General features: G+C 48.5%; 1 protein-coding gene across 1 annotated transcript in view; it reads left to right on the top strand.

The window, feature by feature from the left end:
* Positions 1 to 26,407, top strand: part of VWF (von Willebrand factor) — a 176,123-nt gene that overhangs the window by 88,239 nt on the left and 61,477 nt on the right. The window contains 16 exon segments of the mRNA NM_001246277.1: positions 463 to 566; positions 2,127 to 2,265; positions 5,436 to 5,570; positions 7,536 to 7,682; positions 10,992 to 11,132; positions 11,345 to 11,458; positions 13,263 to 13,419; positions 14,145 to 14,303; positions 15,039 to 15,174; positions 17,321 to 18,699; positions 20,119 to 20,235; positions 20,333 to 20,473; positions 20,740 to 20,883; positions 23,325 to 23,489; positions 24,829 to 24,872; positions 25,165 to 25,342. Of these exon segments, the coding sequence (NP_001233206.1) occupies positions 463 to 566; positions 2,127 to 2,265; positions 5,436 to 5,570; positions 7,536 to 7,682; positions 10,992 to 11,132; positions 11,345 to 11,458; positions 13,263 to 13,419; positions 14,145 to 14,303; positions 15,039 to 15,174; positions 17,321 to 18,699; positions 20,119 to 20,235; positions 20,333 to 20,473; positions 20,740 to 20,883; positions 23,325 to 23,489; positions 24,829 to 24,872; positions 25,165 to 25,342 (3,400 nt within the window).

The following is a 26,407-nucleotide window of genomic DNA, read 5'->3' as shown; positions in this document are numbered from 1 at the left end:
TCCAATTTTTTTTTGCAATGATAAATAATTCTCCATCAATCTTTGTCCATAATTCTATTTCCCTCAGAGAAATCCTTTCCTTGGGATGGCTGGGTGTAAGAATATGTGCATTTCAAGGCCTCTGGATGTGATTTTTTGAAGTACCTTTGCAAAAGTGTCCAGGTTACAGTGCCCCAGCAGGGCACGAGAGGGCAGAGGGCAGTCAGTGTCTTTAGTTGACAGGGAGGAGCCGTGTAGATGGGAACCCGTGTTTGCCAAGCCCCGGCCTGGGCATGGGATCCCTGTCCTGGCTTGGCCTGCAGTGGAAGCTGTCCCCCTGGCTCAGCCCTGGTCCTGGTGCCGGTCCCAGTGCTGGGCTTACACGTAGGCTCAAGTCTCCAACAACACTTCCCGGAGTGGGCTGGAGGAGGGCTGTAGATCAGTCACTGTGGCCCTGAAGACTTTTGGATTCTTTTCTCTTAGGTCCGGCATGAAAACAGATGTGTGGCCCTGGAAAGGTGTCCCTGCTTCCATCAGGGCAAGGAGTATGCCCCCGGAGAAACAGTGAAGATTGGCTGCAACACTTGGTGAGGCTCAGTGAGGGGCTGCGCTGGGGACCCAGGCCCTGCGGGTGGAGTGAGGGCGCACGCGGCCACAGGACCTTCCGCACTTGCCTCCAGCCCCCTGCGGGAACCTGGTTACTCTCTGCCTTTCCTCCGTGCCTGTGTTTCTCCATCTGTAAAATGGGGAGAATCTTTTTCATCACCTGTGTCCATCCTGCGTAGACACTATTCAACAGGTTAGTACAGTAGCCCTTATCCGAAATGCTTGGGACCACAACTGTTTTGGATTTTGGATTATTTTGGACTTTGAAATATTTGCATATACATAATGAGGTGTCTTAGGGATGGGACCCAAGTCTAAACATGATATTTATTTATGGTTCATACATACCTTATGCACATAGCCTGAGGGTAAGTTTATACAATATTTTAAATATGTATTTAATGTGTATTCAGTATTTTTAATGTTTGTACATGAAACAAAGTTTTGTGTACATTGAACCATCAGAAAGTAAAGGTGTCACCCTCTCAGCCACCCATGTGGTGTCATGTTGGTGCTCAAAGTTTTGGGTTTCAGAACATTTTGGACTTCAGAGTTTTGGATTAGGAATGCTCAGCTTGTATTTGTGTTCAGGGAGATGGGCCCCAGGAAAGACAGGGACCTCGCCCCACCAGTCATTGCATTTGTGGCCAAGCTGCCAGTGGGTACGGGGTCTGGAGGGTCCTTTTCTTGCAGGCCTTACACTGCCCATGAGCACATCGTGAGTGTGCTTGTAATGGCGTGGTTTGAGGTGAGGGTGGCTGGTTGCCTTTTCCCTTTTCCTTGGCCATCCTACACGTAACCCCTCACCCTGCTCATTCACCCTGCCTTTGACTTGGTGGCTGTGCACAGCCTTGGAAAGAGGCCTACTGGACAGAGGTAGAGAGGGCTGTCTCTTGGGCTTGAGGTCTGAGCTTACCACCTCTGACGCACAAGTGGGCTTCCTGATGTCAGCTCTGGTTATGGGTGGTGGCAGGGTGAGACACGTGGCAGTGGGCAGATCACTATAGATTTTAACATGTAGCTACGTACATGTTAACGTGTAGCTATGCACACAGAACCGCTCCTGGCAGAAGTGCATGCTTCATCACTCTTTTCCAGACTCTGGGCTTTCCCGCTGTTCTGTCTTGTTTTTCCCATTAGCCTCAGGCTTTCAACATCAGTGTGTCTGTTTTACAGAGACCCTGTGGCCAATCTCAGGTAGATGTGGCTTCCAGGGTGAGGCTGATCGAATTCATAACAGGATGCCTAAAGAGCGTCTGGTCCTCCTCCCTGGCTGCCTGACTCACTTTGGACAACCCCTTCCCTTCTTTGCCTCAGTTTCCCCCTTTTAGGGGGAGCCACTAGGCTTCCCTGTCTCCTGCTGGGCCCCGTGCTGGGCCTATGAAGTCCACACTCCACACTACAGGTCCTCAACTTCTTGGGCTTCCTGGAGGGTTGGGAGGCACCCAGAGTATTCTGTGTTCCTTCATTGTCTCTATTGCCCAGATGGGCCCTCAAACCCAAGGTGTCCAACTTGTCATCCCTGCCATGACTGCTCCTAGTGTCTGTCGGGACCGGAAGTGGAACTGCACAGACCATGTGTGTGATGCCACGTGCTCCACGATCGGCATGGCCCACTACCTCACCTTTGACGGGCTCAAATACATGTTCCCTGGGGAATGCCAGTACGTTCTGGTGCAGGTGAGAGGTGGGGAGATGGGGAGAGGGTGCTGTCTCTTTCTAGGAGGGGTGGGAGGCGTGGCCTCAGGTTAGGTTCTGCGGGTCTGTCTGCAGAAACAACTCTGGAGTCTGGTTTCTACTGGAGTATTTCCCAGTCCTTCACAGAAGTGCCTGAAGCGGTAGGGGATTTGAAGCTCAAAGTGGTTGTGCATTTTCCCTCTGCTCACCTGGGGACTTATAAAATGAGACAGAAGCTTGTTTGTTGTTGAGGATTGGTGTGGGAGAAAGGCTACTGCCAGTCCACATTAGCACAGATGTGGAATTAGAAAAAGGCATCTGTTCCTTCTGGTAGACACAGCCTCAGTCAGGGTGCATAGCTCAGGGAGTGGGTTGGGCTGGGAAGTCAGTCCCGCTCAGCCCCCCTTCCAGCACCCTGGGCAGGTGCACAGTCTGCAGGTGTTGTGCAGTGGCCCTGGACGGGGGGATGGTTGAAATGACCCCTGGAGTTTGCTTCCCACGGTATGGCTTTGTGGAATTCTCCGCCATTTTAATGTCTAACTTGATACAATTCAGAATGGGAGGAGAGGGGAGCGTGGACACAGGAAAGTCATCCTGCCCAGCAGATGACAACGAGTCCAGGAATCCTCACCGGTGAGTGTGGGCAGCAGCCCCTCCGCCTCCCACTCCTCACTGCGTGGATTCTTGTAAGTTTCTCTTACTGGTTGACATCAACTGTGTAAGCAAGGAAGTATGAGTGCTTTTCTCACCAGAGCTGAGGCACTGTACTCTGTGAAGCTTTAAACAAATATGGTCCCTCTGTCTCCATTCCCAGGAGGAGGAGGGGTGGGGGCTTGGTGTGGTCTGAATGGAAGACCACAAACCCATAGGAGCCCCAGCCCCAGAGGCTGAGTTGCAGGAGCTGGTGAGTCAGGCAGCGTGGGTGACTGTGGACCGACCACTTGTGTAGAGCATGCTGGGCATGGGGCGGAGCCAGCAGCAGCCTCCGCAGTCCCCACCTCACACCTGGGCTGGCCCAGAGAGGCAGGCAGTGTGCTGGGGACACAGGGCATGCAGACCAGGCAATGAACCTGTGAGCCGGGGGGTATGCGCCCCTCTAGAGCTTTCCCAGAGATTCTATATGGAAGCTTCCCAGCCTCAGCAGCAAAAGACAAGGCGACACCAGCTTTGCAGAACAACTACCCAGCCCATTTCAAATCTGAATATCCAGGAAAACATTAATTCAGTGCAGCAAGGACCAGACAGCCGGTCAGCATCTGCTGCTCCCAGCCCTTCCCTGCCCAGGCCAGCTTTCCCAAGTGGACCAGTTTTAAAGACTCCGCCTCCAAACGGTGCCCTGCGTGTGTGTGGCTTGTTTTCCTTTCCTACAGCTGGTTCTGTTGTCTTCTGATGCATTGTCCTGGGGCCCCTCCCATTTCTGCCATCCTCCTTTGGGGAGTATCATCAAGACCTAACTCCCTCTTTCAGAAATCTCAGCTGAAGATAAGAACAAATAAAGCACTTACACCCTTGTTTCCTCTTTTAACCTTCGCCGTGCATCAGCCTAACACAAAGCCATTTAACCTGACAATTCCATTAAGTTGAATGGAATCTTACAGAGGTCAGATTGTGTGTGTTGTATGGACATACGTATGCATGTATGTGTGCATGTGTGTATGCATGAGCATGTGTGTGTGTATATGTGTGGGTGTGTGCATGTGCGTGTGTGTGACTGTGTGAATGAGTACATGGGTATATGTGTGTGTATGCGTGAGCATGTGTGTGTGTGTATGGCTACGTGTGTGTGTGTGTATGCATGTGTGTGTGTGTGAGTACCTGGGTGTATGTGTGTATGCGTTAGCATGTGTGTGAGTATGTGTGTATGGATATGTGTGTGTGTATGCATGTGTGTGAGTGTGTATGAGTACATGGGTGTATGTGTGAGCATGTGTGTGAGTGTATGTGTGTATGAGTACATGGGTGTATGTGTATGTGTGTTTGAGTGCATGTGCCTGTGTGTATATGGGTGTATGTGTGTGTGTCGGTGTGTGTATCAGAAAAGTAAGTGGTTTGCTCAGTGTTACTAATAAGTGGCAGAATCAAGATTCACACCTTGTTTTTATTTTTTTTTTGAGACGGAGTCTCGCTCTGTCGCCCAGGCTGGAGTGCAGTGGCACGATCTTGGCTCACTGCAAGCTCCGCCTTCCGGGTTCATGCAATTCTCCTGCCTCAGCCTCCCGAGCAGCTGGGACTACAGGCGCCCGCCACCATGCCTGGCTCATTTTTTTTGTATTTCTAGTAGAGGCGGGGTTTCACTGTGTTAACCAGGATGGTCTCGATCTCCTGACCTCGTGATCCGCCCGCCTCAGCCTCCCAAAGTGCCAGGATTACAGGCGTGGGCCACCATGCCTAGCCTCTTTTTTCTTTTCTTTTCTTTTTTTTTTGAGATGGAGTCTCGCTCTGTCGCCAGGCTGGAGTGCAGTGGTGTGATCTCGGCTCACTGCAACCTCCGCCTCCTGGGTTCAAGCGACACACTTTGTTTTTCTAAGCTGAACATTTTATCTTTTTTTTTCATCACACCACAATAATAGCCACCATGGGGGAGGTATTTGCCAGGACTGTGTCTCTTTTTGCTTAATTTTCTATGCAATTGACCAACAAGGACCAGAGCTCCTTATCCTCTCTACTCATCTCGACCTGGTAGCTCAGGATCCATGGAGCTGTGTCAAACCATCTTTGGTTCCATTTCTGGGCCAGCAGTTCAGAGGGATTCAACCAGAATTTAGACCCACAAAGTGCCCTGTGGTCAAACTGTCCCAGTTACCTGGGTGGGAGTCTAGGCAAGGCTCCAGTGGGACTCTAATGGGCTCTAGGCAAGGCCTTTGAGCCTGATGCATCCATCAAAGCAGGCCACATGTCACCTTCCCTCCCTCTCCCTCCTTCCCCACCCCCACCCCACTCACTGCAGGCACCTGGCTCATCTGTCGTGGGCAAGGTTGACACACCTGAGGGCATTCACCTGGGCATATCCCCCGTCCCCCAGACACACACAGAGACACATATGCGCAGCCATGGACATGGCAAGATCCCATCCCGTGACACATACTCAAAGGCCTGTGATGAAGAGATGCCAATCTTCTGGTCTGGTGAGAGCCAGTGGGGATAATGGTCTCCTGGCACTCCTCTTTCCCCAGGATTACTGCGGCAGTAACCCTGGGACCTTTCGGATCCTAGTGGGGAATGAGGGATGCAGCCACCCCTCAGTGAAATGCGAGAAACGGGTCACCATCCTGGTGGAGGGAGGAGAGATTGAGCTGTTCGACGGGGAGGTAAGTGCAGCCTCATCTCTTCCACCCTCATGTCCTGCTTTGTGCTTCTGTCACTTAATAGGAACATTTTCCAAGCATTCATTTAGAACTTGTGTGAATGGAATAATGCACAGCCGTTAAAGAGGATGAGGCAGAGCTATTGCAACTGACCGTGACGTATTATTTTATGAGAAGAACAAGTGACAGAACAATAAGGATGACACAATCCCATTTTAGCCACAGTGCAGAGTGTGTGTGAAGGATGTACACGTGTGTCTGCACAAACATGGGAAGAACCAGTGCTCACCTCTGGAGTAGGGTGGGGACTGGAGGGTAGCCGGGCTTTCTTTGTGTGTGTGTGTATGTGTGTGTGTGTATGAAGTGATGATGTTGCGGGATATGTTTCATATGTTTTTCTGTTCTTTTCAGATAAACATTTTTTTTTTTGAGGGAGTCTTGCTCTTTCGCCCAGGCTGGAGTGTAGTGGTGTGAGCTCTCTGCTCACTTCAACCTCCACCTCCAGGGTTTAAGCAATTATCCTGCATCAGCCTCCTTAGTAGCTGGGACTACAGGTGTACGCCACCATGCCCGGCTAATTTCTTGTATTTTTTGTAGAGATAGGATTTCGCCATGTTGGCCAGGCTGGTCTCAAACTCCAGACCCCAGGTGATCTACCTGCCTTGGCCTCCCAAAGTGCTGAGATTACAGGCGTGAGCCACCACGCCCAGCCAGATAAACATTTTTAAAGGAGCTCAAAAGAGGAGTAAACTGATTCAGTCCCCTGTGTACTAAGAACTTAAAAAGTAGTTCTCATAAGTGTACACAAGACTCCCTTAGGAGATCTTGTTTAAAATGTGGGTCCTGGAGCTCCATCCTCCATCCTACTGACTCAGTAGGGCCCAGGAACCTGTGTTTAAAGTTGCAGGTCATCCCCAGGCTGCAGTTTTGGATCAGCTGCTCTGACTACATGGAGTGTTGTGGAGACCCAGGCTCTGGGCACAAACTTGTCCTGGTATCTTGATTTTCTCCCATGGCCTCAGCCTGCATCTCTGCCTTCTTCCAAATACCCACCATTGACAGCAGGGGCTGGGAGGTGAATTCTTCACCATTATGGAAGAAAACTGCTTAGCAAGCATAACGTATTAACTGTGAGTCAGCAGTGTCAACTCCATTTCAAAGAACAGCTCTATTTAGGGCAGAGTGGCAGTGATGACGCCGAACAGGAGGTGTGCAGACATGTGAGGGATAGATTTGCACATGTGATTAGCTCTGCATGTGATATGTTACTAACGAGAGGAGCTCTGCAAAGGGGTGATGGCGGTTCTCAGCCTCAGCCTCAGTCTGATGAATTGGAGAGTCCGTCACGCATGCTGAAATGGGCCTCCAGGGTGCAGCACTGGCAGGGATTGGGCCAAGTCAGAGGCTCAGGTCAGAGCCCTTCTTGAACCTGCGGTGTGTGAGTCCCGGCACTAGCACTGAGCACCTCAGTTTCCTTTTTCTTCAGCTGTGTCTCCTGATGACAGTGGCTCTGGGCAGGGGGAGGTGGTGGGATACAAGAAAGGTGAGAGTCTACTGCATATTTTTATAGAGGAATAGATGTTTAAACAATTGACTAGAGATGCTTAAAATCATTGCCGTGTTGAAAACCTATCTAGGAGACCACTATATTTAATGACTAATTGTCAATAAAATACTTGCTCATTGGTTTCATAGTACTTTCATTTCATAGTCATGATTTTGCTGCTACCTCTGTTACTGTCTCTTGGTCATGGATGCCTGGAGAGTGGTGGTGGTGAGATGGTCACAGACATGTCCTGGCATGGGGCTGGCCCTACAGGGGTGCAGTGGCAGGTGGGGTCCTGGAGGGGTGACGGTGCCTGCACTCGTGGGCACTGAAGACAGATGGGCAGGTGTAGAGTGGAGGGAGGATCTGGCTGTTGAGCCTGCCCTTCATCCTTCCGGATTTCTTGCTTTGTCTTCCTCCAGGTGAATGTGAAGAGGCCCATGAAGGATGAGACTCACTTTGAGGTGGTGGAGTCTGGCCGGTACATCATTCTGCTGCTGGGCAAAGCCCTCTCCGTGGTCTGGGATCACCACCTGAGCATCTCCGTGGTCCTGAAGCAGACATACCAGGTCAGTGGCTTTCTTGCTTCATCTTGTTGGGGACTTGGCCTTTGGAGTGTTTTCTGCTCCCTGATTGTAGGTCTCTAAGGACTTGCTTTATGAATCTGGGTGCTCCTGTGTTGGGTGTATATATATTTAGGATAGTTAGCTCTTCTTGTTGAATTGATCCCTTTACCATTATCTAATGGCCTTTCTTGTCTCTTTTGATCTTTGTCGGTTCAAAGTCTGTTTTATCAGAGACTAGGATTGCAACCCCTGCTTTTTTTTTTTTTTGCCTTCCATTTGCTTGGTAGATCTTCCTCCCTCCCTTTATTTTGAGCCTATGTGCGTCTTTGCAGGTGAGATGGGTTTCCTGAATACAGCACACTGATGGGTCTTGACTCTTTATCCAATTTGCCAGTCTGTGTCTTTTAACTGGAGCATTTAGCCCATTTACATTTAAGGTTAATATTGTCGTGTGTGAATTTGATCCTGTCATTATGATGTTCGCTGGTTATTTTGCCCGTTAATTGATACAGTTTCTTCATAGCATCGATGGTCTTTACAATTTGGCATGTTTTTGCAGTGGCTGGTACAGGTTGTTTCTTTCCATGTTTAGTGCTTCCTTCAGGAGCTCTTGTAAGGCAGGCCTGGTGGTGACAAAATCTCTCAGCATTTGCTTGTCTGTAAAGGATTTTATTTCTCTTTCACTTATGAAGCTTAGTGTGGCTGGATATGAAATTCTGAGTTGAAAATTCTTTTCTTTAAGAATGTCGAATATTGGTTCCCCCCCTCTCTTCTGGCTTGTAGGGTTTCTGCCAAGAGATCTGATATTAGTCTGATGGGCTTCCCTTTGTGGGTAACTTGACCTTTCTCTCTGGCTGCCCTTAACACTTTTTCCTTCATTTCAACCTGGTGAATCTGACAATTATGTGTCTTGGGGTTGCTCTTCTCGAGGAGTATCTTTGTGGTGTTCTCTGTATTTCCTGAATCTGAATGACAATATCAACTTTTCTTTAGGTTTCTTAACCTAAAGCAGCAAACCAATCATGCACAATATTATTATAACACTGCAGACTATTCTAGGGTGTTGCCTTATCATTGAGTCATGGGCCAGCATGTTTTGAGAGCTATTTGTAAAATTGCTAATAACCAACTTTTGAGAATGGTTCCACTATTTAGGGTCCAACAGTTTGTTGGAACTTGAATGATTTCTTTAAGTGGCATGTATGTGACAAGTGGCTCTGGCTACTCTGGCTGCTGGTTTAGTTAGGCAGGAATGGCCTCCACAGCCTCCCTGATAACAACATTTTCAGCCTGTACAAGCCAGTGAGGCAGCACTGCCCTCACTTCTCTGTGGCAGCCCATCTCATTCCCAGAAAGTATTAACAATTCATTCATTCATTTATTCAACAAATACTAAGTTACTGTATGTGTCAAACATTGTCCTAAGTGCTGTGGATACAGCAGGGGAAAAAAGTCAGGGGAAAAAAGTTTTTTTGTTTAGGGGTGTGTGTGTGTGTGTGTGTGTGTATGTGTCTTCCATGTATTTTTTTTTTTATTGCTGCTATAACAAATCACCAAAAACTTGATAGCTTAAAACAACACAAATTTATTATCATATGGTTCTGGAGGTCAGAAAGCTAAAATTGGTGGGCAGGGCTGCATTCCTCCTAGAGGCTCTGAGAGAGGTCCCTTTTCTTGCCTTTTTTACATTCTGGAGGCTGCCTGCATTCTTGGCTTGTGGCCCCATCCTCCATATTCAATGCTGGCAACGTAGCATCTTCCACTCTTTTTCTCTCTTTCTGCTTCTCTCTGTCACAGCACCTTTTGAACTCTGACCCTTCTGCCTCCCTCTGATCAGACCCTGTGATGACATTCGGCCCACACAGATAATCCAGGATAAACTCTTCATCTCCTGGGAGCCACTGTTTTGCCTTCCATAATCCCGGTGCGGATTATATCCTAGCGGGAATGTTACTGTAGATAGTTTGGGCTGATGGGCCCTGTGAAGAGGGGATGTAAAAGCACAGTCTTTGGGGAAGGGAGGGAATGAGTCATGCCAGTATCTAGGGGAGAGAGTTTAGGCAGATGGAACAGCAAGTGCCGAGGCCCTAAAGTGGTAGGTGTCTGCAGTGGTTGTACAAGGAGGTCAGTGTGGCTGCAGAGGAGGGACTTGGGGGTAATGGTAGTTCATGAGGGCAGGGAGGGGCAGTAGCCATACCATGGGGGCTTCTAGGCCATGGGAAGATCGTTGGCCTTTTTGTCCAACAGTGAGAACATTCTTCTTCTATGTTTCCTGGTGACTTACACCCCTTGTACCAAGCCGAATGCTGCTTATTGAAGCAAGATAGAATACGTTTTTTCTCTGTCTCAACACCAGGGCTCTAAGTATGTTGTAAAAGTATAGCACCTTTTCTTCTCCAGGCCAAATATTTCCAGTTTTTTCTGTAGTTTTTTAAATTTTATTATTATTTTTAGTTGACATTTAACTGTATGTATTTACTGGCGACAGTGTGATATTTCCATACATGTATACAGTGTGTAATGATCAAATCAGGGTAGTTAGTATATCTATTCCCTCAAACATTTACCATTTCTTTGTGTTGGGAACACTCAAAGTCTGCTCTTCCAGCTACTTGAAAATATACAATAAACCGTTGATAATTATAGTCACCTGTGGTGCTACAGAGCACTAGAACTTATCCCTCCTCTTTCTGTAGTTTTTACTTGTTTCTCACTCATTCGTAACTACTTTTTCAGAACTCGTTGCATGTTGCACTCCATGATGGGTGAACATGGAGACAGGTGAGACATATCTTCCTGGTTACATTTATGATAGAGCAGAATTCTGCCCAGCCTGGTCTGAACAGGCTGCGGTTCTCCAGGCAAGGGGACTCACCTGCCCAGAGGCAGGCAGTTCTATAACATTCCCTCCTTGGACCCCTACACCTCCATTGGTGGAGCAGTGGACCTAGCTCCTCTCTCTGCTTCTACGCTTGTTGGGGACAGTGATAGTTCCCACCAGTGATCTCAGGGCCAAGGCTGCCTGATTCCCACCTCTGCCCTTGGCTGACTAGGTGACATGGGCATGTTGCCTCTCTTTGTTTCCATAGCTTTAAATAAAATGGGGCCAGCAAGGAAGCTCAGGAATAGGTCTTGGCAATGGCAAGGCTTTGCTGCTCACCTCGGGCCTCCTCTGAGTCTCTGTCCTGCTCCTCCTCCTCTTCCTCAAATGCCCTCTGCCTCCATCGCTGCCAGGAACGTTCCCCTTTCCCCTGAGCCAGAGAGCATGCCCCTGGGCTTGACGGTGCTCATCCCCTCAACTTGTCTCTCAAGGAGAAAGTGTGTGGCCTGTGTGGGAATTTTGATGGCATCCAGAACAATGACCTCACCAGCAGCAACCTCCAAGTGGAGGAAGACCCCGTGGACTTTGGGAACTCCTGGAAAGTGAGCTCGCAGTGTGCTGACACCAGAAAAGTACGTCTGGGTCTCTGTGTGAACAGAGCCTGAGAGCCTGCTTCCTGGAATGTCCCTCTGTCCCCATTCTCATGGGGGCTGGAAGGGGGGTTGTGGGTGGTATGACCTTCAGGTGGCTGCAGGGTGGGAAGGAGGGTCTCTCGGATCCTTCTGGGCTGAATAACCCCAGTTTGCCCAGCTGACGGCTGGCCTATCTCTTGCCTGGTTCCCAGGTGCCTCTGGACTCATCCCCTGCCACCTGCCATAACAACATCATGAAGCAGACGATGGTGGATTCCTCCTGTAGAATCCTTACCAGTGACGTCTTCCAGGACTGCAACAAGCTGGTGAGGACCTTGAGGGTAGTGGGAAGCAGATGGTCCCAAGGCTTGGCCCGGTGGTATGGACATCGAGTGTGACCTTCTAACATGGACACTACCCTGGTGTCTTGACATGATCTGCACCAAGACACCACTTCAGCTTTTTTTTCTTGGCTTTCAATCTGGGAGACAAAAAGTAAAATCAACAGTTTCTAGGGGAAGCAATGCCTGGCAAAATATTTCCTTCTGCATGAGAAGTAACTCCCCTTGGCATGTGCCAACGCTTCTCTTTCGGCCCCAGTCTTAGGATTTGTTCTCTTATTGAAGTATCTTGTTTTCAACACCAGAGCCAGAGACTTCCTTTTCCTGTTACTGCTGCATTTGTCCAGACCAAAAGACCTTCCTCTCCCACTCCCCAAAACCCCTTGGTACCCATTTCTTGTCTCACAGAAATTCTTTTCTGGTCTTAATTTTGGTGATTTTGAGTCCTCATATTATGACTTATTTTTGTGTCTTTATCTCTAATGACAAGGAGGAATTCCCCAAGGTTAAGTGCAGTTGTCTCTCTCTCTCTCTCTCTTTTTTTTTTTTTTTTTTTTGAGACAGAGTCTCGCTCTGTCACCCAGGCTGTAGTGCAATGGCATGATCTTGGCTTAGTGCAGCCTCTGCCTCCTGGGTTCAAGCGATTCTCTTCCCTCAGCCTCCTGAGTAGTTGGGATTACAGGCGCCCACCACCACGCCCAGCTAATTTTTGTATTTTTAGTAGAGAAGAGGTTTCACCACGTTGGTCAGGCTGGCCTCGAACTCCTGGCCTCAGGTGATCTACCCACCTCAGCCTCCCAAAGTGCTGGGATTACAGGTGTGAGCCACCATGCCCGACCATAGTGCGGTTGTCTCTTATCTGCTGCATGTATGTGTGTACACACATGTGGACATGGGCTTGTACATGGGCATATGTGACTACAGAAGTCTATGTACACACACAGCCATGCACACATACATGCTGCTGTGTAGCACCACCAATGTGGGAGAGACTGGTTGAAAACATGGATCTCAATTCTCTATCTATGCAGTGATTTTCAGTCTCTGAGGACTCCAAAGGATACTTACATTCCCTGGTTTGGTGGAAATCCTGGGCATCTGAGTTGGAAGAGTGAGAACAGGGGAGGAGTTGGGGACATTGGTACTGTTGGAACGTCTTAGAAACAATGACCCACTCAGCGTCTGAATTCATTTTCTGTCATAACTGCCCTGAAAAAGTCCAGTGTGTTTAGAGGCATGTTTTGGGGATGAGGAAAGGTGGGAACTGGTGAACTGGATTTGGAATCAGAGTCTAGGCCCTATTGTCCTGCATACCTGCCCCATAGCACTGCAGTGAGGCAGCTGCAGGGCGTGATGTATTTCCCCATTCTCTTTGCTGAATTGAGGCAAAGAAAGACAGTGACCAGCACGTATGTGTGTTTGTGTTTTCGTAAAAACATCCAAATGCTCATGAGGCTAAGAGTGGGTTGTGAAGACAGATGGGTGGCTGAGCAGGGAGGTAGGCAGAGGGACAGAGGGACTGTTCTTCGGGAAAATCCTCAGGCTCATTGTGTTCTGCAGAAGGCCAGCAGCACTGCATTATTCAACTCTTCTTGCTGGAATGCAGATTAGAAACTAAGAATCTTGCCTTCCCACTCATTCCCTCTTTGAGACCATTGAGTTACATTTCTCCTTCTACCCGGACCCCCCTTATCCTTAAATTGACCATCAGAACATTTGCACCCAGACTAAGAGCCAGAGTTCCTGACACCTGGCCATAGGCCTGGGCCACCTGAGGCTGCATTTGCAGGTGGACCCCGAGCCATACCTGGATGTCTGCATTTACGACACCTGCTCCTGTGAGTCCATTGGGGACTGCGCCTGCTTCTGCGACACCATTGCTGCCTATGCCCACGTGTGTGCCCAGCACGGCAAGGTGGTGACCTGGAGGACGGCCACATTGTGCCGTAAGTTCTGATGCCCTCATGTTCTCAGATGCCCTCCCTTCTTCCCGTGTGTCTATGCTTGAAGACCTTGTGAGTGCAGGGGGATATCTTCATGGGCGAGAGAAGACAGAGTGCTAGTATGGGACTGGATGGCCAACGGCTAAGGAGGGTTAAGACATTGGCTAAGTAAGAAGTTCATATTATGGGTGAGGTGGGACATGGATTCAAGGCATGAACATGTGGATACTTTTCTTCTGGAGAGATTCTGGCAGAGGAGAAGAGGGAAAAGAAGGAAGTCGATTTATGTCTTTAATTAGGCATGATTATATTTGCCAATATGAGTGATCAACTCATACATTCACGTCTATAAAATCTTCCTTCTTTGGACATAAGCAACTTAATGTTTTTATGTAGAAAACTGGGCCGGGCACAGTGACTCACACCTGTAATCCCTGTGTTTTGGGAGGCTGAGGCCAGAGGATTCCTTGAGCCCAGGAGTTCAAGACCAACCTGGGCAACATAGCAAGACCCCCATCTCTACAAAAATTAAAAAAAGAAATGAATTCAGAACCAATAGATTCTGGTTTAGGTGCTTCAACAATCCAGAAGTCTCTAATATTGGTGACTCCCATAGTCCCTTAGTTCCCCAACATTATCTCCAGATGCCCCCAGGCCATTACCACATGGGTCTGCAGTCCTGGAGGCTTTGCCTTTTGTGGTCATGGCCTTGTCTCCTGTCTACACAGCCCGGAGCTGCGAGGAAAGGAATCTCCGGGAGAATGGGTATGAGTGTGAGTGGCGCTATAACAGCTGTGCGCCTGCCTGTCGAGTCACGTGCCAGCACCCCGAGCCGCTGGCCTGCCCTGTGCAGTGTGTGGAGGGCTGCCATGCCCACTGCCCTCCAGGTGAGGCCTCTGTCTCTGGGGGTCGGGCTGGTGGGATGGGATAGGGATGGATGGAAAGCTGCTTCTAGGTCTTGCTTCATCTCAGCCTCCACCTGCCACGTCCCATCTCTGACCTGCAAGCCCGCCGCAGGTTCCATCTCTGACCTGCAAGCCTGCCGCAGGTTCCATGGGTTCTTTGATCAGAGTCAGGCCAGTCGTGATTTTTCTCAAGTCGAGCTCCTCCAAAATGCTTTTCTGTGCCTACTTATGGGATTCTCATCTAAAGCAGCCCCTGTCGATAGAACTTTCTGCAGTGGGGGAATGTTGTATTGAATGTAACTGTGACGAGTGTGTCTGAGGAACTGAATTTTTGAATTTTATTGAATTTTACTTAATTTAACTTAAATAGCCACATGCAGTTTGTGACTATCCTATGGTACAGCATAGCTCTAGAGTTACTGAAGGCATTATTCAGAAGAGCAGAAAGAGCCCTGGAGATAAGATTTCGTTTGTCCTGAGGCTTGGGGAGGTGAGGTAGGGTGAAGGAATCCCCACTCCCAGTTTTGCAGAGGGATCAATCAAGGCACAAGGAGGAGAGATGCTCCTTGAGTGGCGGGATGACCCCTGGGGGTGCGGGCAGGAGGAGTTGTCTTCTAGGGCAGGAGGAGGAGTTGGTTTCTCCCCTTTAGTTAAAAGTGAGGCTTTCTTGTGGGAAAGGGGAGCATTTTGGTTCCTAATGAGAGCTTTCTTTTGCAGGGAAAATCCTGGATGAGCTTTTGCAGACCTGCGTTGACCCCGAAGACTGTCCAGTGTGTGAGGTGGCTGGCCGGCGTTTTGCCTCAGGAAAGAAAGTCACCTTGAATCCCAGTGACCCTGAGCACTGCCAGATTTGGTAAAACAGATTCCTGGGTTGTTTGAAGTGACAAATCTTATTGCTTCTCCAGGGGCCAGCTCAGAGACTAGGTTTTGGGTAAAAAGTCCTAGCTACATGAGTTGAGAGATTGAGTTTATTTGTTTATTTATTTAATTCATTACTTCGTGTAGTTTATTGTTTTGTTTGTTCCTAGGGTTTGCTTCTTTTTCTTTAGGGATGGACTGGACTGCTTCCTCCACATATATTCCTCCACAATGTTTTTGCTCTTAATAGGTTTTTAAGTCCTAAGAGGTTTTTGCTTTTCTCACTGAAGGTGGGGTATGGTCACTTATTGTCCTTGTAGGTCATGACTAGTCTGAGCACAGGTGTCCATATACTGGAGGTGGGGACTCAGGAGAAGAAAGTGAGATGGAACACGGGGCCTCAGGGTGACATGAACGTCGTGGGGGCCATCGTCAAGGTGGCAGGGTGTGGCTGTCATAATGGGGAGGGAAGGTGCTCGTTGCTCTCACCCTGGGTTCTCACCGGACTTGCCTCTGGGAAACTGGCCTTTGGGGAGGTGAGAAGGAGTCCTCAGGGTGAGCTCTGAGCCCTCTGAAGTCCTGCTCATAAGTAGGGAACATTTATTAAAATCCAGATCTATTCAACACCACTCCCTGACACTGATCAAGCCTTCTGGGAGCTTAAACTTGAGAAGGTAAATTCGCTGGGGAGGGGCTATGGTCACAGTTGCCAGAGTCAGATCCTGCCGCCACCGTCTGTACAAACAAGAACGAACACTGCCTGGGGTGAGTTTTCTAGCAAACACAGGAAACTAGAAAGTATGTCACTCACGCACCGTTAACCAAGGATTGAAGCAATAAATCTCGTAGATCACGGGAAGGAGGAATGAACTTCCTAGTAAGACTCTACCTGCGCACACTCTTTATGCTGAAACGTGGACTGTAGGGAGCAAAGGACTGGGTGATTCTGATGCTGGCTTGGGGTTCTGTGCCAAAAGGCCATGAGAGCTTCGAGCCCTCTCCCCACCTCCTTTGCTGGCACACGGGCAGGGGCAGCTGCCACGGTGCACGCTGAAGCTGCAAGCAGTGTGTGGACAGAAGTCCCACAGCAGGCTGGGGGCATCACCTGGTATCAAGCCACAGGGGGACACTTCCCAGGTTCAGGGCACTGCTGCCTTGTCAGCTTTACTGGGAGTGCTGAAGGCCATGTGCCTCCGAGGCTGAGAGTCCAAAGAGGAGATGGTCCTGGCCCATATTGGTCTCCACCACAGGGCCACTTGATTTCACCTGTGGTCTGGCAGGCCGTGCCACTTTCCGGGACACTGGCAAAAAGGTGATGTTACCAGCAGAGCCTGGAAATTTGGCATGGTAGTGTAGGAATTTGTGTGTGTGGGGCCACTGCTCTACTACAGACTTGTGGTGTGTGCTTGGGGCTGGGCACGGAGCCTGGACAGTACCTGGCACATGAGAGGTGCTCACCCTATGTCTGCTGGAGGAATGAGTGAATGTCTTTTCCTAGGCCTAACACCGTAGGGACCCCTGTCTGCTACTCTCAAATAATTTGTTCTGCTAGATAAAGCTGGAGTTTTGAATCTTTATTCATCTTTCCACAATGTTTTTGCTCCAATTTTTTCTCTCTTCATTAGGGCCCAACATATTAAACATGTTTTAAAACTCATGCAATTTACATTCTGTTAGAATATGTACTGTAAAGCATTTCTCTTCAACAGAACATTTACCAGCACAGGTTAGCGTCTACATTTTAGTAACATTTGTTCTTGGAGACACTTGTAAGAAGGCTTGGATTATAATTAAGTATTCATGTTGCTAAAGATGTAGGTTGAAAAGAAATCAGCTTTGAGTGGCTGTGTGGATGGTATAGAACGAGCATATTTTTTCATATCCTAGGATGGGCTAAAGCTTTGGTTTCTAGAATCAAAGGAAGTCAGCTATGTGTGTGTTTTGAAAGGGGGGGCATGCTATTTGGGGACAGATGTTAAACAGTGACATCTCACTTGGGTGTGGAATGGTCCATGGGATCTCAAGTTCAGGTGGAACAGAGGAGATTGTGTGGGAATATGGAAGTGGTCGTACACCGTAGGGCTCAGAAGTGTCCATAGGTTCTTCCTGAACCGTTTTAATTTCTTTGCTCTTTTCTGCAGCCACTGTGATGGTGTCAACCTCACCTGTGAATCCTGCCAGGAGCCGGGAGGCCTGGTGGTGCCTCCCACAGATGCCCCGGTGAGCCCCACCACTCCGTATGTGGAGGACATCTCGGAACCCCCCTTGCACGATTTCTACTGCAGCAGGCTACTGGACCTGGTCTTCCTGCTGGATGGCTCCTCCAGGCTGTCCGAGGCTGAGTTTGAAGTGCTGAAGGCCTTTGTGGTGGACATGATGGAGCGGCTGCGCATCTCCCAGAAGTGGGTCCGCGTGGCCGTGGTGGAGTACCACGATGGCTCCCACGCCTACATTGGGCTCAAGGACCGGAAGCGACCGTCAGAGCTGCGGCGCATTGCCAGCCAGGTGAAGTATGCGGGCAGCCAGGTGGCCTCCACCAGCGAGGTCTTGAAATACACACTGTTCCAAATCTTTAGCAAGATCGACCGCCCTGAAGCCTCCCGCATCGCCCTGCTCCTGATGGCCAGCCAGGAGCCCCAACGGATGTCCCGGAACTTTGTCCGCTACGTCCAGGGCCTGAAGAAGAAGAAGGTCATCGTGATCCCGGTGGGTATTGGGCCCCATGCCAACCTCAAGCAGATCCGCCTCATTGAGAAGCAGGCCCCTGAGAACAAGGCCTTTGTGCTGAGCGGTGTGGATGAGCTGGAGCAGCAAAGGGACGAGATGGTTAGCTACCTCTGTGACCTTGCCCCTGAAGCCCGTCCTCCTACTTTGCCCCCCCACATGGCACAAGTCACTGTGGGCCCGGGGCTCTTGGGGGTTTCGACCCTGGGGCCCAAGAGGAACTCCATGGTTCTGGATGTGGCGTTTGTCCTGGAAGGATCGGACAAAATTGGTGAAGCCGACTTCAACAGGAGCAAGGAGTTCATGGAGGAGGTGATTCAGCGGATGGATGTGGGCCAGGACAGCATCCATGTCACGGTGCTGCAGTATTCCTACATGGTGACCGTGGAGTACCCCTTCAGCGAGGCACAGTCCAAAGGGGACATCCTGCAGCGGGTGCGAGAGATCCGCTACCAGGGCGGCAACAGGACCAACACTGGGCTGGCCCTGCAGTACCTCTCCGACCACAGCTTCTTGGTCAGCCAGGGTGACCGGGAGCAGGCGCCCAACCTGGTCTACATGGTCACCGGAAATCCTGCCTCTGATGAGATCAAGAGGTTGCCTGGAGACATCCAGGTAGTGCCCATTGGAGTGGGCCCTAATGCCAACGTGCAGGAGCTGGAGAGGATCGGCTGGCCCAATGCCCCCATCCTCATCCAGGACTTTGAGACGCTCCCCCGAGAGGCTCCTGACCTGGTGCTGCAGAGGTGCTGCTCCGGAGAGGGGCTGCAGATCCCCACCCTCTCCCCTGCCGCTGGTATGCTGGCACCTTGTGTGCAGGTGGGAGGGCTGGGTGAGGGCTGGCATGACCTTGGTGCTACATGCATCTGCCAAGATATGACTCGGGTTCTAATCCTGGCTTCCCTGGTCTCTGTGCCCTTGGTTGAAACTTGCCTTCAAAGGGCATGTGTTTCCTCACCTCCCTGGCAGGGAGACAAACTGTGATCCTTTTTCGGGGGAAGATCTTTTCTTATGGTGTGTGCTTATATAAATTCAAAGGTAATGGAAGCCTATTGTTAACATTTAAACATTGCCAATAAGGAGTAAAAGAAAATGCAAGTGTTACTTTATCACACAGCCTCTTCCCCACCCAATTCCACCCTCCGCCTTCAAGGTAACCTCTGTTAAAGGTGGTGACGATAAGCTTCATTTTGACCACACTGGGTGGGTGAAATTATTCCGGGTAGCTGACATTCTTCAGGGCGAGACCAGGATGTCAGGTGCCAGGTAGCAGGTGCGGTCTTCAGACACTGGAGTCAGACTGCCTTAGTTTGAATCTTATCTCTGCCACTTGCTAGCTGGGTAATTTTGGGGAAATACTTAACCTCTTTGTATATCAGTCTCCTCATCTATAAAATGGGGATAATAATAGCACCTACTTGCTTAAAATAGTATCTGGCACATGACAAGTGCTCAAAAAAAAAATGCTTGCTCCCACTGCTGTTATTACTGCCTTTTACTGACACTGGCATCTAATCCATTCCCAGTTCCTGAACATCTTTATTCGGTGTGTTTGGGACAATCCCAGAATAACAAGCCTTCTTTTAGTATCTTTTGAGTCTCACACTTGTCAGTACTTCTGTTTCTTTGTTTTTGTTTTTCTTCATGGCCATAGATTTATTTAAATTCTTGTAATATTTCTGCTGAGGAAAACAACAATTACATAATTTCATCAAATCTCAGATGTACTCAGACAGTAACAGGAGCACTAGGCATTTATAGCTGGAATAATCACAGTACGTTCACCTGCCCTGCAAGATCTGAGGACACAGCAGCTCATTGTCCAGGGAGGGGCTGCCGCTACATTTCCTTTTGCAGTCTCCTTGTATTGCCAGGCCAGTATTTTACTCATTTCTAGAAGAGTGGCGGCCCCTTCTTACCAAGGAAGCCCATGCCTGCCGCTTTTATTTGTAGACATTTAAGCTTCCTTTGGGTAGAATTGGAGTCTTCTCAGTGTATCCAAACCTGAGGTAGTCTGGCCCCAGGAACTCCATCTCCGCTATCCCCTCCTCCCTAGCCCACATTGCTGTTGCACTCACAAAGGCACCCCCCACCCCCCTTGGTGGTGCCACGTGGTCAGCACACCCTGCAGATCCTATTGGATGTCAGGTTGTAGGCCTGGCGGCCAGTGTCCCTGCTGGCACCTGTGTGCTCACCTTCCTGGTTGTCTTTGCAGACTGCAGCCAGCCCCTGGACGTGATCCTTCTCCTGGATGGCTCCTCCAGTTTCCCAGCTTCTTATTTTGATGAAATGAAGAGTTTTGCCAAGGCTTTCATTTCAAAAGCCAATATAGGTGAGTGAGTGAGGCAGCTGAAGCAGCAGGTGACAAAGAGGCTCTTTTTGGGGCTCCACTTGATTCAAAATAATCCCCGTTTTCTCATTCCGTTTAGGGCCTCATCTCACTCAGGTGTCAGTGCTCCAGTATGGAAGCATCACCACCATTGACGTGCCATGGAACGTGGCCCCGGAGAAAGCCCATTTGCTGAGCCTTGTGGACGTCATGCAGCGGGAGGGAGGCCCCAGCCAAATCGGTAACGTTGGTGCCACAGGCTGGATGCAGAATCTGCATTCTGATTCTAATTTTTGGCATAATTCCAGTCACTTTGCTCCTTGGCCTTAGTTTCTTCTCCTGGAAAGTGAGGGGCTAGTTGCTCTTCCACGTCTCTCCAGATCTCAACTGGGTGTTCCTTGGAGTCTCTGAATCATTCAGCTTTTAAGTGACTTAAGGATCCACCGTGAGACAGGGTATCCAGCCGCAGTCAGTACTGACTTGGCGTGATCTGTTCTCCATCCTCAGGGGATGCCTTGGGCTTTGCTGTGCGATACTTGACTTCAGAAATGCATGGTGCCAGGCCGGGAGTCTCGAAGGCGGTGGTCATCCTGGTCACGGACATCTCTGTGGATTCAGTGGATGCAGCAGCTGATGCCGCCAGGTCCAACAGTAAGAATCTGGTGTACAGTCCTCAATTCAGGAGAGCAAGACTTCAGAAATGATAGAGGATTAAAAATGGGCTGGGATTACTTTTGGATGTGGTGGCCGATATTAAATATGCTCAGTACCAACCTCTGTCCTGGTTTCAAACAGCAGGAAATTATCCAATCACGATGTGATTAGGAAACCAAACAATAATAAGTGTGTGTTGATCTTATATCTTTATAACTAATTATAACATTTAATTTCTCCACATTTTCCCTTTGTGTCCAGGAGTGATCATACCTCTATGCCCTTTCTTTCTAAAGTAGGATTCGTGGTCTCTTACTAAAATGTCATGTCTGAGGCCAGAGTGATTCATTGTGGGGCCTTGAGAACCAATGGGGACTTTCCTGTATTTAGAGTCCTTTCCTGGTACCAGGTAATGAGCTTGGCAGGGTTGATGGATGAGAGACAAAGGATCATGCTGTAGGAAAGGGAAGGATCCAGATGTCCAGCCTTGTGCTTCATAAGAACATGTGCTTATCATGTTCTTAATATCAACAGGATGTGAGCTGGGACAGGTGGTAGAGTCTGAGGGACCACCTCCCAGCTGAAGGAGGTCTGGGTGAGTGGAGTGACATTGAGTCCCCTCGTGGACACCTGGAGAACTGTTCATCTTTCAGGACCCTGCCTAGGAGTGCTGTCAGAACCTAGTCTTTTCTCTGCTGTCTTCCTGATGTTCTTCCTGAGGAAGTTATTTGCTCCATTCTCTATGTCACATATGAGCTACTCAAAATGTGCAAATCGTATTGTATTGTATTTGTAACATATCTATTCCTTGCAAAAAACTGGGAGTTCTTTGAAGGCAAGGGAAGATCTTGCTTATTTTTGTATCATCTGTGTATGATGCACAAAATAGGTGACCATTTAACGTTTGTTGAGTGAATGAATGTGACATGTTTATGAAATCTATGATTTTACGGTAAAGGACACTAAAAGGGAAAGGATGTATATTTGGATAATATAACGAACTTACAAAAGCTGAAGAGCTGCTAGTAGAAAATCCGTTCCAACCTGAAGCACATTGCAAATTCCTAGAACTTTCTGGAGAGCTGAACTGAGGAATTTCAGGATGGAGATTTTTTCTCCTTTAGTATCAAGAATCCAAAGAAAGATTTTCACTGGGAAAGGAAGCAGCTGTGGTCTTGAGGAAGCAGATATGATCCAGAGCAAGTCATTTAACCGTCCAAAGCCTCGGTTTCTCATGTGTAAATGAGCATGCACATTCTCTGGGCTCAGCCCTGTGATATTTTCTCTTCTCTTCTTACATATACCCCCTTGGTGGTCTAGTTCAGTGTCATGGGTCTAAATATATTTATACATCTCTGACTTTGAAATTCGTATCTCCAGCCTCACCTCAACTCAGCTTGCATGCTCTAACAGGCAAAACTAAACTCCTGATTTTCACGTCCATCCTTCTTATCTTAGAAAATGGCAATTCCAACCTTCCAGTTGTTCAGTTCAAAAAGCTCAGCATCCTTGATTCTTCTTCCTTTTTCCTGATACCTCCATGCAAGCCACGAACAAACTATAGCTCCATCTTCAAAATAGTTTGAGAGTCGCACCTCCCCACACCATGTCCACCAGGGTCACCTCAATCCGAGTCCCTATCATCTGTCACCTGAAATATTGAAATAGCTGTCTAACTGGAACCCCAGCTTCCACCTTTGTCCCCTGCAGCTCATTCTCAGCACAGCAGCTGCAGTGGCCCTTTAATATCAAAGTCAGCCCCCGTCCCTCTGCTCTGTAGTCTTGGCTGGTTTGTTTCATTCACAGAACATGGTGAGCCCTTACTGTGGCCAGTGGAGCATTGCCTGATCCACGCCTTTTCCCTCTTTTGCTTGTCCCTCTCTCCCCAGCCCCCGGGAGCATGCAGTCACACTTCTGCTTTGGGGCCTTTGCACTCACTCTTCTCTCTGCTTGGGATGTCCCTCCCTCAGACATCCTCTTGGCTCCTTCTATCCTTACATCAGGTCTCTGCTCAGATGCCATCTTTTCACCAAATGCTTCTCCAACTGCCATATATGCAATGATAACCCACACCTCAGCCCTGGGCATTCTCATCCCCGTTATCTCATTTTGGCTTTTTCCTAAGCATTTATCCACATCTGAAATTCTATATATTTACTTTGTTTGTGTGTTTGTTGTCTATCTCTCCATGAGGACGGGGGACAGGGAGGGACTTTATATGCTTGGTTCACTGCTGTATCCCTATTGCTTACAATAGTACCTGACACAGAGTAGGAGCTCATTAATATCTGTTGACTGAACATCTTCCTCATAGGGCTGGTCTATATGACCAGCCTGGAAAACATGAGGCTGTATTCAGATGCTGGATATAACGTCAGGCCAGTCCATTTTGAGCCTACTTGCCCACAGATCCTTTCTTGTCTCTTTGCTAACTCTAGGAGTGGCAGTGTTCCCTATTGGAATTGGAGATCGCTATGATGCAGCCCAGCTACGGATCTTGGCAGGCCCAGCAGGCGACTCCAACATGGTGAAGCTCCAGCGAATCGAAGACCTCCCTACCATGGTCACCTTGGGTAATTCCTTCCTCCACAAACTGTGCTCTGGTGAGTCTTATAATACCTTTCTTACTTCCCTCAAAAAAAGTTCCAAAACAAACCCGCCAAAGAAACAAAAATACTATTCAAGAGACCCCAGGGTGCCCATGCATAATATTTGGCTTTGAATGAAGATTATTATATAGACCAGGACCTTTAAGTTTCTGCTCATGGGAGGTGTATACCACAAGCCCCCATGGGGCCAGCAGAAAGCTTTCTGTGTATGGTCCTATTTCCACTCTAATTGTCCATGTGAACTTGGCAGAGAGAGCCTAAGCTTATTTGTGTAGAGGGATCTTGGACAAAAGAATCAGAACACATAAGCAAGGAACCCCAGCGTTCCGTAGATATAGTCTTCTTCCCCATGGGCCTAGACTCACTCTCAACGTGGGTATAAAGGGCTTTAGAAATACAATAACATGGAGACTCATATCAAAGTACCACAGTTTAAGTTGATTTTAGGCCAAAAATATGCTTTTGGCCAGGTGCGGTGGCTCACGTCTGTAATCCCAGCACTTTGGGAGGCCGAGGCGGGCGGATCCCGAGGTCAGGAGATCGAGACCATCTTGGCTAACACAGTGAAACCCCATCTCTACTAAAAATACAAAAAATTAGCTGGGTGTGGTGGCGGGTGCCTGTAGTATCAGCTACGTGGGAGGCTGAGGCAGGAGAATGGTGTGAACCCGGGAGGCGGAGCTTGCAGTGAGCTGAGATCACGCCACTGCACTCCAGCCTGGACAACAGAGTGAGACTCCATCTCAAAAAAAATATATACACACACACACACACACACACATGCTTTTTTTGGGGGGGTTCCTGGGTTTGTGTATTTTCCCGTTACTAGATGTAAGTCAAAACCTGCATAAAGCTACTGTCCTTCAGGGGAATAACTCAATGCAAGTTTGCCCTTAAAGGGCAATAACTCTATGCAAGTTTTGACTTATAGCTAATAACATTAGCTGTACAGAGAGATGGCAGCTCTCCTGGTAGGAATCTTCAAGTAGATCTCTTTCAGGTTTCCAGGATCTTGCTTCATCTCCCCACCTTCCCCATCCCTGGTGTGATCTACATGTGAACCAAGATAATGACAGCGTAAGCTGTAGTTATTGTCGTATTATCGCTGTTGTTGGCATCATAATTATTAATAACCGCAGAGCATGTCTGAAGAACCACAGGATGACCACCTCAGCCTCATGTCCCTGTGTCTCCACTGTTAACCTCGTTCAGATTCTTTTCAGAGTTGAGTTGACTTCAAAAACTAGACCAGGTTGCTTAAGCAGACATTGTGAATGGTTCAGAATTTCTGGGTGAAAGATGGGAACTAAGGTCTTATTTGTGTCTGTTGCAGGATTTGTTAGGATTTGCATGGATGAGGATGGGAATGAGAAGAGGGTAAGTTCCTTTCTGTTGACTTTGAAAGAAAGATTAGAGATGTGTTTGGGGCTCTTGTTCCCACTGGTTAATTTTTCCTCCTTTGGTTTTAGTCCAGTGCTTCCTCTTACTATTATTTTGTTTTTGGGGGTCCATCTGTACATCTTGTGTTTTGCTTCCTGTCTCATGTACAGGAGGCCTCCTTGCTGTGTAGGCCTGTGTTCAATTCTAGGGGTCAGTTGTCTGGCAGATGGGCTTAGAGTTGGAGTACCTTATCTTATTCCCTGCCTGAATCTGCTGTTTTCTTCTGCAGCCTGGGGACGTGTGGACCTTGCCAGACCAGTGCCACACCGTGACTTGCCAGCCAGATGGCCAGACATTGCTGAAGAGTCATCGGGTCAACTGTGACCGGGGGCCGAGGCCTTCATGCCCCAACAGCCAGTCCCCTGTTAAAGTGGAAGAGACCTGTGGCTGCCGCTGGACCTGCCCCTGTGAGTCCTTTGCTTCTTCAGCCAGGGCAGTGTCAAAGGGGCAGTGCTTTTAGCTTGGCTGTGCAGAAAAGTAGAGCAGGCACCGACCAGCCCAGAAGTACCCTTTCCCTCATCACCACATGCACAGTGCTACCTTCACTCACCTTCCTTTCCTCCTGTGCTCTTTGGACATGCATGCAGCCAGTCTCAGGGATCACTGCCGTCTTTCTCTGTCTTCGGAAGGCACGTCCCCAGATTATGCATAACCAGAAGGAAGAATTGCTTTTCTGAGGTCAGTGCTCAGCTTGGCTGTTGGCAAGTCAACCTTTAAGAATGTATGTATTCAGGGTATAGCAGTGGAAGTATAGCAGTGAGAGAGATGCTTCCAGAAAACTCTCCAACCACACCTATAGCAACAGTACATCACCAAGGTGGCCTGGATTAAGAGGAGGAAATATTTAAAGTCCACTCCTGTACACTTGTGGAGAGCATTTCATCCGTGGGCTGGGTTAGCCTTCTGCCTCATGTTTGGGAGAAATGACTGCTTATGGTGACCATGACTCAGCAGTGGATTGTAACCTTTATGCTCAACAGGCACAACTGGTGGGATGCAATCAACACTGTATGTTATAGCTCACTCTCCCTTTAGAATTTATTTAGTGAGATAAATTTCCCTCTTGGTCTAGGTGAAAACTCTGCCAGACTTTATGTTTCTTCTGTTTATTCATAAAGAATTCTATAGTTACTTTAAGTCAGAAGACAAAGTCTCAGCTGATAATTAGATACCCACTCTTGTGTAATAATCAAAACTTTGAATTTGATTAGAGTTAAAACACCTCCGAGTTCCAGTTTGGGCTGCCTGCCTCTGGGAAGGAGGGTGTGGTCAGCTTTCCTCTCTACAAAGAGCTTTGCCTTTTGTGATTAAAAGCACATCCTGGAAATTACTCGATGTCATTTCAAAGAGAACTTCCTAGTACTTTACTGTGTACCATAGGTTACCCAACTGTTCTTCTGTGTATGTGCATTTAGGCTGTTTCCAGTGTTTTGTAATGACAAACAATGCTGCAATGAGTAAACCTGAACATA

The sequence above is a fragment of the Pongo abelii genome, chromosome 10, assembly GCF_028885655.2.
Source record: "Pongo abelii isolate AG06213 chromosome 10, NHGRI_mPonAbe1-v2.0_pri, whole genome shotgun sequence".
Lineage (NCBI taxonomy): Eukaryota > Metazoa > Chordata > Mammalia > Primates > Hominidae > Pongo > Pongo abelii.
Note: the sequence above shows the minus strand (reverse complement) of the source record. Positions and strands in the feature narration are given on the sequence as shown.